The sequence below is a fragment of the Magallana gigas genome, chromosome 1, assembly GCF_963853765.1.
Source record: "Magallana gigas chromosome 1, xbMagGiga1.1, whole genome shotgun sequence".
Taxonomy (NCBI): domain Eukaryota; kingdom Metazoa; phylum Mollusca; class Bivalvia; order Ostreida; family Ostreidae; genus Magallana; species Magallana gigas.
Window position 1 is genome coordinate 48,879,275 of NC_088853.1, and position 20,129 is coordinate 48,899,403.

Here is a 20,129-nt window from a genome sequence, read left to right on the forward strand (position 1 = left end):
TAAAGCCCATAAATTCGAGTCTATTATATAGTAGTATCGATAATGATGATAACGATGATAACGTTAAGAATTTTTTAAAGGAGCTAAAACTTTGTGCGTTTCATCTGAACTAAATATTATGCATTTCTTAGAAAAGAAATGTACTTTCTCTGTACATGTCCTTCAAAATACATCTCAATGAACGTACACGCGGAAAGTGTTCTAAATATGCGTATTATGAAAACATTAATTAGAAATATAGGCCTCAGCTTGACTACATAGCAAACGTTCTTATAACGTTATGCAACAGCGGTAATTTGTTAATGATTTATGTTTTAAGCGTCTAAGCCTTATATTATGGAGTTTAAAACACTATTGAGGACAACTGACATATTTCTCTTTTTTAAAAAAGAGAATGAAGAAGTCAACAAACTACGTGGTATCATATCTACTTTAGAATTCTAGACCTGTATGATTTTTTGTCGTAAACTCTTATTAAGGAAAGAAAACTCCTAAGTTTAAACTCTCAAAATTGAATAGCCTCCTTCATCTCTTAACACTCCTTCATCTCTTAACAGAGCTGTTCTTTTCATTGAAGTAGGTACAATGTACAGGTTTCATAACCATCCAGCCTTCTTTTTGATAACCACAATGCTTTTACGACGTTCTATCTATTCAGAGTCAAATATAGCCATAAATGTGTTGGTAATTGTTGTAGTTTTTATCGTATTAGTAAACATAACAAAAAAAACGTATTATACTTTGAAAATCGATGTTTAAAAGTAATAATAAACATATCGGGAAGTAAATTCTTGACAGCTGTCTACGTGATACGGTTCACGTCTTCTATAAAGTAGAGGAAGAAGTAATGAATTATTCTTAAAAATTTGTTTTTATAAAAAACGATGCATATATAAATCATTCCCTCATATGCATTACTAAATTTGACTAAACTTCACGCTTTCATCTAAAAATTTAACTCATATTAATGAAGAATTGTAGACTTTCACCAACGTTAAACTTTTATTTACACACTATGTTGACGTTCGGAACTCTCGGGATTTTTCATATTAAATGCACTGAATTAGAGTTATCTTCCATATTTTCTTTGATAAACAGATTATACAGCAAATTTTCACTGAAAATTTACACGTATTTGTATTATCGTTTCTGAGTTTATGCATGCAAATGTGATATTGTGGAAACATAAACTAAAAAGCCTCTAATGATTTAGCGTGAATGTAATGCGCATGCGCAAGATTGTAAAATCCAAAAAATTCAAATGATATTCGGAATTTTTTAAAAGGAATTTTCCTTGATTATTAATTAGTGACGCTTGATTAAGATAAAATAAAAAAAATATATTGGTAATCTTCAAGTACCCATGATGTTTAAAATATATAAAAGGAAAGACAGTACTCTTCCGATTTATTGGTATTAAAGCCCATAAATTCGAGTCTATTATTTTAGTATAGTAGTATCGATAATGATGATAACGATGATAACGTTAAGAATTTTTTAAAGGAGCTAAAACTTTGTGCGTTTCATCTGAACTAAATGTTATGCATTTCTTAGAATAAAAATGTAATTTCTCTGTACATGTCCTTCAAAATACATCTCAATGAACGTAGACGCGGAAAGTGTTCTCAATATGCGTATCAAGAAAACATTAATTAGAAATATAGGCCTCAGCTTGTTTACATAGCAAACGTTCTTATAACGTTATGCACCAGCGATAATTTGTTAATGATTTATGTTTTAAGCGTTTAAGCCTTAAATTATAGATTTTAAAACACTATTGAGGACAACTGAAATATTTCTCTTTTTTAAAAATAGAATGAGGAAGTCAACAAACTACGTGGTATCATATCTATTTTAGAAATCTAGACCTGTATGATTTTTTGTCGTAAACTCTTATTAAGGAAAGAAAACTCCTAAGCTTAAACTCTCAAAATTGAATGGCCTCCTTCATCTCTTAACAGAGCTGTTCTTTTCATTGAAGTAGGTACAATGTACATGTTTCATAACCATCCAGCATTCCTTTTGATAACCGCAATGCTTTTACGACGTTCTATCTATTCAGAGTCAATTATAGCCATAAATGTGTTGGTAATTGTTGTAGTTTTTATCGTATTAGTAAACATAACATATAAAACGTATTATACTTTCAAAATCGATGTTTAAAAGTAATAATAAACATATCGGGAAGTAAATCCTTGACAGCTGTCTACGTGATACGGTTAACGTCTTCTATTAAGTAGAGGAAGAAGTAATGAATTATTCTAAAAAAATTGTTTTTATAAAAAACGATGCATATATAAATCATTCTCTTATATGCATAAATAAATTTGACTAAACTTCAGGCTTGAATAAAATATGGAATAAACAACTATATGGTACACTTTTTAAAAATGCAAAATCTGCTCTATATATTCCGTGCGATTCTATAAATCTTACCATAAACTTCAACTTCACACAAATCGTTAAAGGCGTAAGTTGAATATCCAGCAGGGAAAGGGCGATGCGTTCTGTTGTTGTAGTAAATGACATATCTCCCGTGCATAAGGCATGTTACACTGATAGGGTTGGGTATTGTGGCTCTGGTATAGTTGTTGTCCTTGAAACACAGTTTCCAGTCCTTTCTGTAGGTGGTGTTCGATACGTAGATTGAAAATCCCAAGAATCTACTCTTAAAGTAGTCGTTTTGATCTGTTAGTTCAAGAGCAACGAAAAATAACTTATTTTAGTGTAGAATAGTTACGGTTTAACAAATTTGTAAAAAGTAGGTCTTAAAAATATACAAACTCAAGACTCTGAACAACAGAAATGTGTATGTTTGTGTAAACACGAAAGAGGGGAGGGGGGACATTTTTAGTATAGCATCAATTCTAAACACTGAGATATGATTTGAAGATTTTCTTGCATCGCCATTAATAGGGCCATGCTATTAATGTCATCTGACCTTGTTTAGTGGCAACGAATGTTGTTTGTACATGTAATCATCTTTAAGGCTTATTATCCGTCGTTTTTATACGTAGTGCTGTTTCATAGAAAATGCCTAACACACATTACGCATATCAAATATTTTGTGACAGGTTTTAGTAAGCATCATAAAACTTTCGCATAAATCACAGAGGATGAGGCTGTGATTATTCATCAATTGAAAGGAACCTTATAGGTCCATAAAAGAATGTCATTTCTTTTAGACATTAAGTTATGTTTCAATTACAGTACTTTGTAGATGAATGAATTAAAAACAGACCAATTCTGTGTCTCAAGTATTCAAACTTAACAAATACATGTATGTATGCTGAACATAAATATATTCAGATAAATCATCTAATATGAACGCCCTTCATTTTCACTTCGTTGGTCGATAAATACCCGAAGCGTCATTGTCCGTCCTGTATTGTATAAAAACATGATGCAGGTTCCGCACTTCTCCTAGATCTACCCTCCATTCTGCTATTGATTTACGATCCGCTGATATTGCACACTGTCCTCCAGCCGGGGCAAGATCTGACCGACGTCCGTCAACAGCATAGGTTGCATTCCATGGTGTGTCGTGAAAGGGATAACGCTGCCAGGCAGGTCTATCCAGAGCTATGTTTTCTGTAAAACGTCAAAAATTAGACTTTCCTAAATGTTACCGTATATCCGGGGTTTTTTCTTCCATATCCCAAACTTTGCGAAAATGGGGTAAATGAGAGGCGTTTTCAGCATATGTCAGTTCAATTTCCTTTACTTTGAATATTTCTAACTTTGGAAGGAGACCAATTTTGAGGGTGTAATTAGACGAAGGACTTTATGGAAAATTATTTGATACTGTAAGAATGAACAAAATCTGACCATGCAGCTTTAAATATTCTTTGTGTTATATGGATCTGGACTAGAAAAATTCAATCTTAAGTACACGTCGTTTCTGATAAGCAATCTATTGAAGAATCCAGTCTTTATTCCGGCGGGGGGGGGGGTGGTTAGATCATTCGGCAATGGTGTTAAATGAAAGCTTATGTATTCATGACTTTGTGCAAGATAGAGTTGTGATTAGATAAGCTGGAATGGAAATGTTAAGTTGCATGCATTTTCCGTGTTTTTTCTTTATACCCTTATCGGTTTATCAAATTGTTGTGCATTGTATATCCGGTTATCAGAATTGTTGGCAAAGACGAACACACATTTTCTTATTAAAAGTATTGCTTTACAAGATAATTTAAGAACATTCTATGTTTTCTTATATCTATTTTAGATATGAAATAAAATAATTAAATCTTCAGGTGTTTTATTCGACAATATGAATTACGATAACTATATGACTTTATATACATGTGTGTATACGCATACATAGAAATATCATGTGTATACACATGTCTAGAAACATAACAATATACCAACTTTCATTAACTTCGATATCTAGAACCATCAGATAACTCAAAGTTTTTACTATGCCGACCAAATCCGAGATAGCACATATAATAACGCTTGTCCGTTCATTCACAGAGATAAAATTAATGCAGTAGGAGAAGATTCGACATCCTATTAGATAATATGTCATTAACGCGAATAAACAAAATCAATATATATTTAAAACAATTAATTGTAACGGAAAGCTTTTCTAAATCTATTTACAATATTAAGAGTAGAAAATGAAATGTTTGGTGATTATAGAGCTGCCTTACATTTTGAAGCATAAACATATTGAAGTATTATATTAATTGATACTGAAAAAGCCCGATGTTTGAATTTACAGTTTAAAAAGACGGATGTTTAAATTTACAATTTTATACAAGCTTCCTTGTTTCAGTGAAATTAAGATAATGTATCATATAATCTGATGGGGTTTTGATACATATCTGCAATAACAGTATTTTGAGAAAATGCATATCATGATATCTAAGATATTTATCTGCACATAGGGTTTGCATGAAAATCACATTGCGTTTTGCCATGTCACTTATGAAAAGTGGTTCTGTATACAGGGAAATCACCCCCCACCCCCGTTTTATTTTCGCCCCTTTCGCCCTTGTTGTCAGCGGGTGAATTTATGACTGGGCAAATTTCAATGTTCCAAATTATTTCTCTTTAAATATACTGTGTCTGGGAGAATTAAAGACAGGGCGAAATTGTTTGCAAGTGTAGAAGAGCGAAAATTACACGGGGCGAAAATAACCCTGCATACAGTATTTACTTCGTGTCAGTAAATCAGAGCATCTGAAATGTATTCATTACATTGTTTAGAAATATAGTTCGTAAAATGTCTGTGTTTGTGTGTATCGACCCATTCCGAATTTACGGATATAACGAACTAATTTCGAGTCCCGTAGAGGCGATAATAATGGCATTTACATCTTTTTTATAACAAATTTAATATATAGTTTTACATGTAAAAATTAGAAGCAATAAAAATAAATCTTAATCTGAGTTTAAATTCACAAAAATCCATTCATTTTCCATCCAATTATTAGAGGTTTCTAGAGAAGGTATTTTATTTCATGTCTCATGCAATCAGCAAAATCAGAAAGAAAACACAAATATAGCAAATCGCTAAACTTATTATAATGATTTCGTAATACGGATATGGCGAATTATGAATAAAACGAAGTAAATACAGGACTTCGCTATAACCGAGTTTTACTGTATTACTATTATGGAGGCTGAATTGTCACCAAATATCCCTGTGGATGTTCTTTGACGTTTTGAAATTATTTATTTTAGTCATTAGATATTCTTTATCTTTTGCAAAAGTAAATTTCTAACCATTATATTTCTCTCACCAAGGAGAGGAATTAATATAAGCTTTTGGCTTGTGTCCCAGTCTTATTGTACACTTTGTCAGTTATTTGTACCTGCCAATAATATAAACTCGACAAATAATGTTTAAACAAAAATTATTGCATAGATATTGGTAGATATTAGTAGATAATACAAAAAAAATTATTTTTTTAATCCATCCACTCACCAAATGTTTTTACAGTCCAAAAATGTCCGATGAATAGGGCTAGCCAAATCATATCATTCCACTATCGAAAGTTACTGTAATTGGACCTAAAGTGAAATGTTGACCCTTAGTTTAGATAACAAAAATAAACATGCTTTATAAGGTATATTCAACATAAAGCTTATCAAGCTTATGCATTATAAAATACATCTTAAATCCATCTAAAACTATGGATAGTTTAACTGCGTGTACAAGTTTTTACATGTAGTAAATACATACCGCTTTAAAAGTCATGAAAAAAATAATTACCTTTATAATCAAATTTGCAATAAATAAAATTCGAACTTGAACCATAGCGGTAATCAGTTAAGCTTGTAACTAGTTAGCATAACAGATGTGCGTGACAATGTAGTTACAACACAACAACTATAACCTACGTTCAATTTCGTAATGAAATCTTAAGTTCTGATTCATCAGTTGAAATCTATTTAAAATCATTTTGATTCAAGTAAGAATTTGAAGAGAAACTTACCAACGGTGTCTACGAGTTTTCTATCTCAATGAACCCTTCAAAAAAGAGACTGCATCATGCACATACATCTGTGTATAAGTAATTTTATTGTGACTATTATCTTCTTCCTGTACATATATCTAAGTGGTGCTTTAATATAAAGATGCTATTTTTAGACGGAGGCTGTTTAACAGCCTCCGTATATTGTGATTGTCTTGCCTGTGACGTCAAATAATGAGGATTCCTTAAGCACCATCTATAGGTGGACGAAATAATGAATAATTATGAGATTCGATGAATAAACATGGTGTGCTTCTTTGTCTCTGTCGTATATCGTTCGCATATTATCAATTAATATCCCGCGGAGACGTATCTCTCTTTACAGCCCCCCCCCCCTGCAAGTGATTAGGGAAATCAGTGTATTTTACAAGCTGATAAGAGTGTCGCGCGTGAAAAAAATAGATAGAATTGACAAAAAAATCTTTTATAAGATGCAAACAATAGCCATAATATATATCATTAAAACTGGTACCATATAACTGAACTTGAGTTCTCTGCAAATTCAAAATAAATAGCAAAATAAAGTACATGTGCTTATTGTGTCCATAGTCTTAACAAGAGAGAGAGAGAGAGAGAGAGAGAGAGAGAGAGAGAGAGAGAGAGAGAGAGAGAGAGAGAGAGAGAGAGAGAGAGAGAGAGAGAGACAGAAAGAGACAGAGACAGAGAGAGACAGAGAGAGAGAGAGTTCTGTTGAGAAAAAAAAAGTATACGAATTAAACTTCACAAACACAATATATCAATCTTTAAATCAAATTTAACATCACAAGCAGTGTATAATACTTCATTGTTAAGTATACTTCCTTTCTCTTTATATGAAATCAAACATCACAAACAGTGTAGAATACATGTACTTCATTGTTATACATATTTTTTTTCTCTTTGCTAGAAATCAATCATCACAGACAGTGTAGAATACCTATACTTCATTGTTAGGCATGCTTCCTTTCTCTTTACTTGAAATCAAACATCACAAACAGAGTAGAATACTTTATTGTAAGGCATACTTCTGTTCTCCTTACTTGAAATGAAAATTATTAGAACGAAACTTTTCCCCCTTATCTTGGAAGGAACACGTGGTGCACCTCGCGCGTTGATTTGATTAACAGGGGTAACACGTGGAAAACCCAACACGTGGACTCAGACTGAAACTGCATACTGGATTAAATCACATTATACTATATTCTTTTGTGGATACTAATTTTATGAATATATAATATTAGTATATTTCAAATGAATGTACGTAAAATTACGCCTAAAACGCTCTCTCTCTCTCTCTCTCTCTCTCATAACGATCATAATAAGAGAATATCTAGATCGACGACACTCATTAATCAAGAAATCCCTTCTGTGATATATTAAAAGGAGAGGGGAGGGGGGGGGGTTGGGGTTGTGTTGTACAGTTAGACAAAGTAGCTTGCAATTTAGAGGTTATCTTTTATCTTGAACAGGTGTGGAAGCTTCTAGGATATGGCGTTTTCTACCTTGGGTTTGCAAATCACTATACACAGAAAATAATATTGACTTAAACTAAATATACGTGTACATAAATAGTTTGCATTGTATTTTTCAAGTTTGAGTTTTATGCATTTAATAACATGTACAGTTTCCCATGTTGTTTTGTGATGCAAAATAATTTCCTCCTTCCTTTTTTGTAAGGAATAAACACCTTTGATTAGTAATATAACAAGCTTATGAGGTTAAAAAAAGAGAACTACACTAACTATTTTAATATTATCTACCTAACTCTGATGTCAACCTGAAAAATATCCTCGCGACCTTAAATTGCCATAATACTAAACCGCTTCGCGAATATTCCAACATGATAAGCGGTATGCACGCTGTTTTTCCTTAAATAAGAAAAATCATATTAATTTTCATAAGTTTAGTTTCCTGCGAAATGATGCCTCCGTCTATCAGTACTTTTAGTACTTTGATAGTCATGGTGAGTCGTTCTATGCATACGTACTTAGCAGCTATTTGGAGTATACATTAATTTCATTTATTCTCTAAAACTTTAACAATGACACATAAAGTACATTTGTACGTCAGTAAGATATACAAAAGATGCTTGTGTTTCTGATTGACAACATATATGCACTTTTTGGAAATCTGGCCTCATGATCATGACACAATTTTAGATTTAACTCGAAATTTCAGTCAGTTATATAATAATTGTTATCAAAATATGACCATTGAATTGTGTTATTAACAACGTTATATCAAGTACCATTAAGACGGTATACATTTTTTTTAACTTACGTTTTAGATTGCTTCTTGAAAATTCTTCCAAAAATCCGTTGGAATTCCTATTGATACCAATTGCTCATCATTGTTAGCAGATCTATTTCTATATTCATATGAAGCATAATTTATTATTAAGACTTAAACAGGAAAAAATCACTAGCTGTGGCCTTCAACTCGACACTTATAGGTATATCACCGACATATTATCAATAAACTATTGTTATTCTTATTTCGACTCGATATCCCAGTGAACTTGAAAATCATGGATACCACAAATTAAGGTCATTTGTTTCATATTTAGATATTATTAAGACTTAAACAGGAAAAAATCACTAGCTGTGTCTTCAACTCGACACTTAGGTATATCAATGACATATTAACAATTAACTATTGTTATTCTTATTTCGACTCGATATACATGTATCCCAGTGAACTTGAAAATAAAGAATACCACAAATTAAAGTCATTTGTTTCATATTAAGATATTTTTCAGAAGAAAAAAACATTAATGGTAACCTAACAACAAAACTTGGCGATAAATGTAAAGACTTTATATTTTTTCTATCGTCAACTTTCCAACAAATTCTAGAACGAGGCAAGCTACTGACAAACAAGTTGATAATGCAAGATTATCAACAGTCTCGATTGAATTCATCATTTCGTTCAGTGCTATGGTCGATACACCGACCATGTCAGTAAAAACTATCGTCTGCTAGGTCGAATGCTGAATGACGTTTTTCATACTTATTGTTAGGCCATTATCAATCATCGTGTCTACGGACCTTCTTGTTTCCCAGATTACAACAATGAGCACACGGCAGTTGTGACCGGTCAGCAGAGGATGCTTACTCCTCCACGACCTATGATCCTACGTCTGATTTTTGTAGTGGTCTGTGTTTGCACTGCTCCTGTTTTGTAGTTTTCCTTTGGCTTTTGATTTACAACACTGTTTGTTATTGCCAAATTTCATATCAAAATAACCAATAAAAAAATGAAGTTTTTATGAATAATTAGGCCAGCAGACCATCTTTGTTTTTGGTTAATAATATACAAAGCTTTTAGTGCAACAAACAAGTTCAAAAGATTTGGTTTTAAATAATTTTTCTTTGCTTAAATTAAAAATTAATCGAAATGAAAATAATTTTTTTTCATTGTTTATCCCAGAACGTTATAAAAAAGCGCATCTTTACTAGTTTCATTACAAATGACACGCACTTTGATGTAACGTATGAAATAAAGACAGTGAATGCCAGTTTTACAATAAAATAAGTTTTAATATGTATCCTATTATTGTTTAAACACATTCAAAGTTCTTGATATTATTTCAGTTTTGAAATAAACTAATAAAGGATATTTCAAGGGAAAAACAATATCATTCTTTGAGTATTATGAGGTGTTCGTAAAGTTCGGATCGTGATCAAATCTGTATAACTTACATTTATATAATTACGGTATTCAATGTATAATAAAGACATATTGAAAATTGTGAATCGCATTGTGCATAGCATTCGGGTGGTATAACTCCAATCATTTGGGGGACGAAACCAAACGGTTCCCTTTTCTAAACATCCCATGGTGCATTTTGGTTTGTTTTTTGGTTTACCCAAAGAAATTTTTTTTATTTACTTTGAACATTTGTAACTTTGCTGGTGTAAATAGGAGAAAGTCCATAACTTTCAAAGACAAACGGTTTGTATGGAAAAATATTTGATACTGTAGTAACAAAAAATCGGACCAAGCAGCTTTTAGAATTATTATAGCATTTACTTTTAAATGAAGTTAATTTTCAAACTGCTAGTATCAACATTTGAGTTTCATAGTTTTTTTCTTAACAACTACTTGTTAAGAAATTGTGTTTGAAATATGACCTAACAAGTTCATGTTTGAATTATCAAAGATGATTTCTGACGCATATTATGATAACTGATTGTCACAAACCACTTTTTTTAACCATTCTATATGTCTAACAATTGGTTACCGGTTCTTAAAATGTGATGAGTAGAGATTATGTAAGAAACCTTCGACATAATTAATGCATACAACATGCGCTTGCGCAAGTCCAAGTTCATGCAACAAATTTTATTGTTCAGATTTTTTGTTCTGCAAAAACTTTCTTGATGATGAGTTGACATTTTAATTGTCAATATTTAATTTTAAAATCTTTATTTGACACAAAAAGGACAAAATAAGAAATTGTTTTTCATTTTTGCCAAATTGTTGAATGTCTTTCTTATTCAGCGCAAAAGAATTTGCATTTTTTTAGTACTACTAAAGTTTTCATCATTTTCCCCAGTGGCGTTTTGCCGTATGTGAGTTCGTCTATCTCCAACACCCCCCTCCCCCCTGTACACTCTGTGGTTGGTGTATCAACAACCGCGGCTGTGATAAGTTCCTCTTCTGGTGTGTTGGCAGTAGCCTGTAAAATATATAGCATTATACATATGTAAGTGGTATTACTGATTCATAAACTCTTATATTTATTCAAATAAAATTTGAATCATGGTGTAGTGCCAGTGAATGACTTAACTGACTTAATACCCTTCAATCATTACATTATAAGAAGAAGCTGTGCTAGTCATACAGTGAAATGCGCTTTTAAACATCTTTATTGACAATTTATTCTAGATAAATAGGCTTTAAGGACACACGAAACGTTCCTCAATATTTTATATAATTTTCCTTGATATATTATTCTTTATTTATTATCATTTAAACCTGTTAGTTCCCAAAAATTAGGGTATATTAAAAGGGTCTTTTCTGGGCTTAAATATTTTTAATTTTCCTTAAAATGGCTTGCAAAATGCATTTAAATGTTTATAAATAAACTTAAGTCATTTTCTATAGTTTCAAGTGGACATGTTATATCTAAATAAAAAAAATATCATATAACATGAAAATATGATTATGGAATTACTTAGTGGAAATCTTCACATTGTTGAGGTAGAAAACATGGAAGATAGGTCGCATCTGACATTACACAGAAAACACAGTACTAGGTTGTGGTTACCGAGGGTGTCTTACCAAATTTGTGAAATTTCAAAGTCCTATCTCATGCAGGAGTTTTACAGTATGTTATTTTGTATGTAGGTACTTTTTAAATATATTTGTTCTCTTATATCTTTTTACAAAACTTGAAATGTAGTAAAAGGACCAAATTCCTGATTTTTGCACGTACAATATATCTATAACTCTGTTAATGCCATTAATCAATTAATCATTACAAGTAAAAAAAATGTTGTATATTACAACTTCCATAGACCCACTTATATTTTATTAATTATGACCAAATGACATAAAGTGTACTTGACAGTGCCTTTTATGGATGTACATGCCTTCATCAATCACCCTCTGAATGAGAAAACTTGCCTGAGAAAACCAGCGACTTTACTCTCTAATACGAAAATACTCGTTCCAGGGTGCTTTTTGATTGTTTCCACTTGGTCCCAGTAAGTCTGCCTCATTGTTGATAGTTCTGTGTGATGATTGAGTCTTTTTTACTGTTTGTTTCTTCCTTACGATCATTGGGACACTGAGGGATGAAATCAATTTCAAAATAATGCACAGAGAGAGAGAGAGAGAGAGAGAGAGAGAGAGAGAGAGAGAGAGAGAGAGAGAGAGAGAGGGAGATAATTTATCTATATATTAGATCCAACTTATCTATATATTATATCCAAGTTTAATACGATGCCTAGTGCTGTTGAATTTATTTGGGTGGGTGGAGGGTGGTTGGGTTAGAATTGTTCATTACCAGGTGTGTATAAAAAACAATATCATACCACAGCATTAAAAAGCTGATGTATGTTATCCTGGAAGGTTGACTAAATGTTGAAAATGTACCTTCATATATCTCCAGCAGAACATTTCTCATAATTGTTAATTCCTCAAACTGACAAGTTCTCAAATTAAGCTCTTGGAAGTTTTGTCATTTCTTAACAGGCCAATTAAGAAATGACATAGCTCCTGGTGACAGCTTCTTGTTGAGGAAAAACTTTTTGATAAAAAAAAAATTGCCAGATATCCAAAGAAATTATTGTAATTCCTCCAATTTCTTCACAAATTTGTATCTTAATCTACTGTGATATCTTGTTTGTGTTTACCAATCTATGCTTGTTTTCCTTTGAACAAATATGACACATTTTAAGTCATTTTTACGTTGTTTTGTGTTTTTCTATCTCCGGGCAGAGTTCCTGTAATTGAAGCATAACACGCTGTTTATGATTACCACCAATGAACTCTACCTCTGCATCAGGTTGAAAAGTGTCTTTAGTTTTAGCTTCTTCTGTAGGTGGAGGAAAGTATATTTTCATTCATTTGCGTTTTTTAAAAGTTTGAATTGAAACTTCCAAAAATATCTGTCAGATGTTGGGCGTTCAACTTTCTAATCGCCTTCGACTCTGATGCAAAGTTTATGGCCCACAGTGGAATGTTAAATTCTCTTATGCATTTCTGTCTGGCTTTTTCCGCATACAAGTTTGGTGAAATCTGAAATGAATTACATAAACCAGCTATACATTTTCTTGAAATTTACCTTTAAAAGTTTTGTTAAGGTCGCTTTCACATTTGATTGGAACATTTTATAACATTTACACAAACCTTGTTGTATTCATTTTCCTTTGTAGAAGTTTTGTTAGAGTAATCTGCTTCTATACTCTCCGTGGTCTATTATGGTAAACATAATATGGGATACAGGGTGTTAGCCAGCCCCTTGAAAGATATCCCATTATAATTGTATTTTAAGAAATGTCCTGTTCTTCGCCAGGCTAGCTAAGCCTGTTAATGGCCGTGTTAACCCAATTCCTTTTGAGGGTCGACTGGGCTTCCCCGGTGCCCCATCCCCACCAAATATGAAGACCCAAATATGGGATAGAGGGTGTTAGCCAGTCCCTTGAAAGATATCCCATTATAATTGTATTATAAGAAAATTCCTGTTATTTGCCAGGCTAGCTAAGCCTGTTAATGGCCGTGTAAACCAAATTCCTTTTGAGGCTCGACTGGGTTTCCCCGGGGCCCAATCCCCACCATATACGAAGGCCCAAATATGGGATACAGGGTGTTAGCCAGCCCCTTGAAAAATGCAACAGAATATCATGATTTTCTTACCCTCTTGCCAGGCTAGCTGATCGTGCCAATGTTCAGGTCAGGTCAGGAAGTAATAATTTTTACCTTATAACATTTCCTTTCAATTAAAAATGAAGTTTTTATAGATTTTTTAATTACGTTTATTAGCATGTTTATGGTAATTTGAATAGCGAACCGACCACAGAATTCTATTCGCTTTTCGAATAGTGAATAGCGAAGAGCGAATAGAACTCAAACTTCTGAATGCCCCATCAAACTGCGTATCAGTAATTGAAATAGTTATGAGAAATTGTATGGATCCAAGCAAAATTCGTTATTCGTTAATCTCCGACAAGCAAGAGAGACTCTCTGCTTGTCTGAAATTTACGGTGACAGCCGAGCGTCTGGTTGAACGAGACTATATTGAACCCTGGCGTAGGAATACATAAACTGTACGACTTCAAAAAATATCTATATTGTTGGTACCATTTAAAATCTGACTATTTACAAGATATCTATATATTAGTTTCCTTGAAAACAATGCTTAAGAACTCATCACATCGAATTTATTGATTAGATCTAGATGTTGTCAGCTGTGTTGATTTGTGCTTAGGTCCAAACACTGTTTCACTTTTGGTTTGACCGAGTAACTGCATAGGAGATGTGATTAAAATCAACTCCCAAAAATAAGTTTTATTTTCCGTTCAATATTCTGAGTTAGAAACAATAATCAGTGAGTCACCCAATCGAACATTTTTAATAAAAAAAAATTTAAACGAGTTATAAAAAAAGACTCATCCTATTCATCAAAAATTTAAACAAACGTTATACATGTATCAGGAAAAAGCCCATACCATCACCTTAACTATATGCATGTTCTTACAAGTACATGTAGTTCATTTGTTAAGTATCAATTAAATTCTAGAGAACAGAAATGGAAAAGCTTATAACAATCAACGTTACCACGGCGTTCGACGACGAATAAATGCGGATAGCAGTGGGTTATATATCTAAATGACTCATCCAAATGCCTTACATTCTTCAATAGAATTTGTGCATGTCACACAGAGCCGTATAGATATAGTTACCCTTGATTCTCCAGTAAATGCAGAATGGTATATTTTGCGACTGTTAGCTGTTCCAGTACCAGCCGTGATTTCGCTCGTGTAACAATGCTTAAAGAATATATATAGTTTTATATGCTTAAGATCTGCTTTTTAATTTAAAATATGGTCGATCGATCGAGATTGATTATTTTTTTCTGCATTTAAACTTACACTATCTTGATCGCACCAAGTAACTTCGTCACAGTCGTTGGGATTTGATAAATCTTTGCAGTTGAAACACATGCGTCCGTTGTGATAATCATAATCTAAAATGTATTGTTATCAATTAATGTAGAGCTATGTTCGGTTCAAGCGCATATTTGACCAAGTAATCACTGTATTTGTCAGCCTAACTGTTGCAAGTGTATACTTTCTACTATGATAGGTGTAATTCGTGTGTATTTTATACTCTTATCGATTTTACTATGCGTTCAAAACATATTATACGTTTGATTATAATGTACATTGAATGTGTATCTTAATATAATGCAAATAAATTGAATATAATAAATTGAAAACCTGCAACTCCACAAGAGCCTCCATTGTTGCAAGCAGTAGTGTTACAGCAACATTCACAAACAGGACATCTACCGTCGTCATCCGCATCAAAATCAACTTCAAACGAATCGGGAGCACCTTCCTTCAACATAACTTTCCTTCTTCCAACTATTGATGTTTGAGGCCCACCTATGCTGCTACAGACCTAGAGAAAAATAAATCCCCTTTACATAGTATAACGATCATATAATTGACAAATTTGAATTTTTAGTTCTCGTTCAGAAATGCTACGATATAATTTTAGTTCCCACTGACCAGAGACACTGTGACATAGTGTTTAAAACACGATTTGATACATGTTTAAGTTTTACTTTTTAATTTATTAGAAACATCAGCTAAAACAATTTCATTTTAAGTAATTCTACTGTCAATTGTATACGATAAATAGTCTGAAGTTATAATGAAACATTTGGTTTATCATAATAACACTTGATAACTCACAACATTACTTTTACATCCCAAGTCATAATAAATGACGTTGTGTCTAACATACCTTTCCATGTAGCATTGCTGTATGAGAACAATAGCGTATAAGACATGCATACATTGTATCTACAATATTATTTGAAGTAAAAATGACATGAAGTACACCTGGTTCGTTCTATAACACAAATGCTATTTCAATATGAGCCAAAAGCTCTAGTGAGTTTCTCTGATAAGGAATTGTGTCCGTCATTTGTTGCATTATCGTTGGCGTCATAAACCTTTTTTCATTGTAAGGTTTGGGCCATCAGGGAGATGGAATTTTTATAAGAGTATATTTTGAATTGGAATAAAAGAAAAACACTTGAAAATCAAAGTTTTTGAAACTAAAACATCAAAAAGAGCTCAAAGTTAATGTACGAATGTGTGGAGAAAAATTTTAAAATATTATTAAAAAATTTATTCTAATCTGTTTACATATTTTGCAGTTAATACTCTAACAGTGGTCTGAAGTATTTCTAATTAGGTAAAGCTAATGTTGCTGAGGTTAATTTAGGAATGTTTGGAGATAAATTTGAGTATCTTTATAAAAATTTGTATTCTAGGTTGTCTAGATATTTTGCAGTTAATACTCTAATGATGGTTTTAAGATTTTTTGATCAGTTAAAACTATAGTTGCTTAGGTAAGCCATGTGGTCCCTTGTCCTCTTGTTATATATTAATGGTATTTATAAAACTAAAATTGACATAGGCTTTAAGATGCGCAGTGCTTGTTCTAAAAACTCAACCTATTATGACTCTAACGAATTTGAAGAAAAAATATCCCCCTTTCTCAGCCCTGCAAATTATTTGTAGAACGGTTTTTAATTAGCTGCCAAGGTCAATTGACTAAAACGAATTTTAAAAATGTAATTGACAAATAATAGTAAACGTTTTGTCCTTATCTTTGAAAAAGAATGCAAATTGGCAAAAACAAACTCATGCACACATCACTAAAGAAGTTTCAGTGGTTCATAAATCGTCCATTACATCCAGCTTAAAATTTTGAAATATGGTTGTAAGCCAGAAACTATTATTAATTAACTATAAAAAGTGGGATATGTCTTGCTTTTAAGTCATTATTAATAAATCATTCAATATCAGTTAACAGAGATCTTTCTTTCGAAAAATCAATGTTGAAAAATAATACAACCATCGACCTTTCTTTAAAAGCTTACCTGGTGATTACCACATCTGGTCACCAAGTAACATTCGTGGGGGCTGTTTAAGTCCCTACAATTCATACACAACTGACCCGCCACTAAAAAAAGATTAACATTTTTGCATATTTCGTTTTAACTATCACTATAAAAACAGTGAACGAAAACCATCAATGCTCAGTGCAAATTATATGATGACAATTTATATATTCTAATAAACGCACGAAAATTTAAGAATAAATATGTGTTTCGTATGTATGTACGTATACGTGAGTTTTTTTTACTCTCATACAATGTAGTATAGTTAATAGGAATTATGGCATTATATACATAGTGCACATAATTTGATTTTCTTATCTTTTTTCATTAGAGAGCAATATTTGAAACTTTGTATCAACTTATATACTATAACTTAGATGTAAGGGACTATATTTTGTGGCGGAAGGATTTTAAAAAGAAAATGAACATTTTTCATAACTCAGTTGTTTTAGAGTACCGTAATTTTAGCTTTCTTATTTTCCGTACAGACCAAATTTTCAGATACAGTGTAGTTTATGTGCATTATGATATCTTCGTATTGTTTCAAAAAACATATTTCAATATTTCTATCGACATATATTGGCATGTTTAAGTGATATTTCATAAAAGTAAAGAAAAAATCAACTCCAATTTTTTCCTAAAATTAGCTTATTTTCTAGCTGCAGATCTGTAGCTCTCTGGTTGAAAAAATTCGGATAGACAAACCAGAGAGCTACAGTTCCAAGCGTTGTAAAAACCTCCGATTTACGCCGCCGTTTTTGTATCGCTCGCTTCGGGAATTATATCCGACTTTAAAAGCATTCAACCGCCTAAAAAATTGGATTTATTAATTAAACATATAGTTTACCCTAACTCTGCTAACTTTGTTTTCCTTTCAATGGTTCACAACGGCCATCCTTCGCCTTGGAATGTCATCGTTTTAAAAAACTCGCCTTATGACAGCCATGTTTACCTAGTAGCGAGATCTCGGGTGCGTCGATTTACCCAAATGGACCCAAATGGACCCAAATTGCGATTAAAGTGGAAAACAATTATAATAAAATCCTTATAAAAATTACTAATATTATCACTTGTTTTAGTCATTTCATGGGGTTGTTAGCCGTTATTAAGAAAAATAAAGACCCAAATGGCGACCCAAATGGCGATTCAAGCGGAAAACAATTATAATAAAATCCTCATAATTTAGGGAAATTTGGAAAAATAAAAGCCGAAGGTCCAAAACAATAACTAAAATTATTTCAGTATATCTTTAAAAACTGTTTTTGAAAAATAAAGACGAGCATTTTATCTCGATTTGTAAAAGTATATAATGTATGTAATTATATTCAAATAATATAAATATATATATTATATAAAAATAAAACAACTTTCTAAAATAATTTTAATTATTGTTATGGACCTTCGGCTTTTATTTTTCCAAATTTCCCTAAATTATGATTTTATTATAATTGTTTTCCGCTTGATTTTGGGTCCATTTGGGTAAATCGACGCACCCGAGATCTCGCTACTAGGTAAACATGGCTGTCATAAGGCAAGTTTTTTAAAACGATGACATTCCAAGGCGAAGGATGGCCGTTGTGAACCATTGAAAGGAAAACAAAGTTAGCAGAGTTAGGGTAAACTATATGTTTAATTAATAAATCCAATTTTTTAGGCGGTTGAATGCTTTTAAAGTCGGATATAATTCCCGAAGCGAGCGACACAAAAACGGCGGCGTAAATCGGAGGTTTTTACAACGCTTGGAACTGTAGCTCTCTGGTTTGTCTATCCGAATTTTTTCAACCAGAGAGCTACAGATCTGCAGCTACTTATTTTCATGCCATATCTCAAAATTTACATTATAGAACCATACTTTTGGTTTTATTTTCAGAATTTTAAGTTTCTTTTGACAAGTCTCTCATAATTTGGGAAAAAGTTTGAGACTTTTAAATTATTTAATTGCATGTTGAATCGTTAATGAATAAAAATAGTATTTTTTCAGTGCAAAAAGGTCAAAATATCAGTAAGGTGAAGAATTTGCACACTTTTTCATTAGATAATTTTAATTTTATTAATTCTAAATAATGTAAATTTGTATTTGATACCATGGTTCATTTCGAGAAAAATTATAGAGGGAAAAGCGATTTATGTGCAATTTACACTTTCAGTGCAGAAAGGTCATATTAAATACACTGTAGCACCGAAAGGAGCATATAGACCCAAACACTTTGTTTTGAATTTTGGTTTAGATATATGTGTAGATATTAAAAAAATACTTTAGAAAAAAACTTAGAGACTTTTGATCGCAGGATCCAACGTCCTTAAATGAAATATGCGATCATTCTATAATATATCTGGGTTTTTTTCATGAGGTACGATATGATGCAGAATATTATGGTGTTGAATTTGAAAGTTCATTTTCAGTCTGTTCATATTTAAGACATATCAAAATAATGATATATTAAAAGTATATTAATTTAAAAGATAAATATGTTCTATATTAAAATGTACATTTTAGTAGGATATAACGCATTTTTCAGATTATAAAAATTATGATCACTCTTTGGAAGCCAAGTTCATTTTTCATTAAAAGTAACCATCTGTGGCGATCATTAATTGATTTTGAAAGATAAATACAAATAAAATGATTTTTGATATCTCAAACTACAAGCTTATAAAAGCATTGTTATGTTTGCGTTCAGAATCGACATTAGTTTTTTTTTACTGATAGCAGTTGTCAAGGTGCACTTCATCAAACATTAAACATTGATATTATTAAGGTCTTCCGTTTTCAACGGAAGACCTTATAGTGATTGTAATGTTTTTTCTTTTTTTTTCTTTTTTCCCCCCTTTTTTGTCGGCAGAATTTCTCAGATGATGGCTTAATAGATTTTCCTGAAATTTTCAGGGATGATAGAGAATGATAATATTTCGAGGCGTTTTTTTTCATTTTTTCAAAACTCATTTCCGGTCGTCCGTTTCCTGTCCCGCGGCAAAAAACCATGTTCTCTCGAGATCTCAGAATGTGCAAGCAC

General features: G+C 32.1%; 1 protein-coding gene across 7 annotated transcripts in view; it reads right to left on the minus strand.

Annotated features, from left to right (window-relative positions):
- The window catches only part of LOC109621166 (multiple epidermal growth factor-like domains protein 11), a 131,982-nt gene that overhangs the window by 40,734 nt on the left and 71,119 nt on the right, over window positions 1-20,129 (minus strand). For 6 of the 7 annotated variants that reach the window (XM_066069325.1, XM_066069312.1, XM_066069319.1 and 3 more), the window contains exons 4-5: window positions 3,364-3,591; window positions 2,437-2,688 (exon numbers count right to left, since the gene is read on the minus strand). The exons of the other annotated variant lie outside the window; for it this stretch is intronic. In XM_066069325.1, the coding sequence (XP_065925397.1) occupies window positions 2,437-2,688; window positions 3,364-3,591 (480 nt within the window). The remainder of the gene's footprint in view (window positions 1-2,436; window positions 2,689-3,363; window positions 3,592-20,129) is intronic. 7 annotated transcript variants of the gene reach the window in all.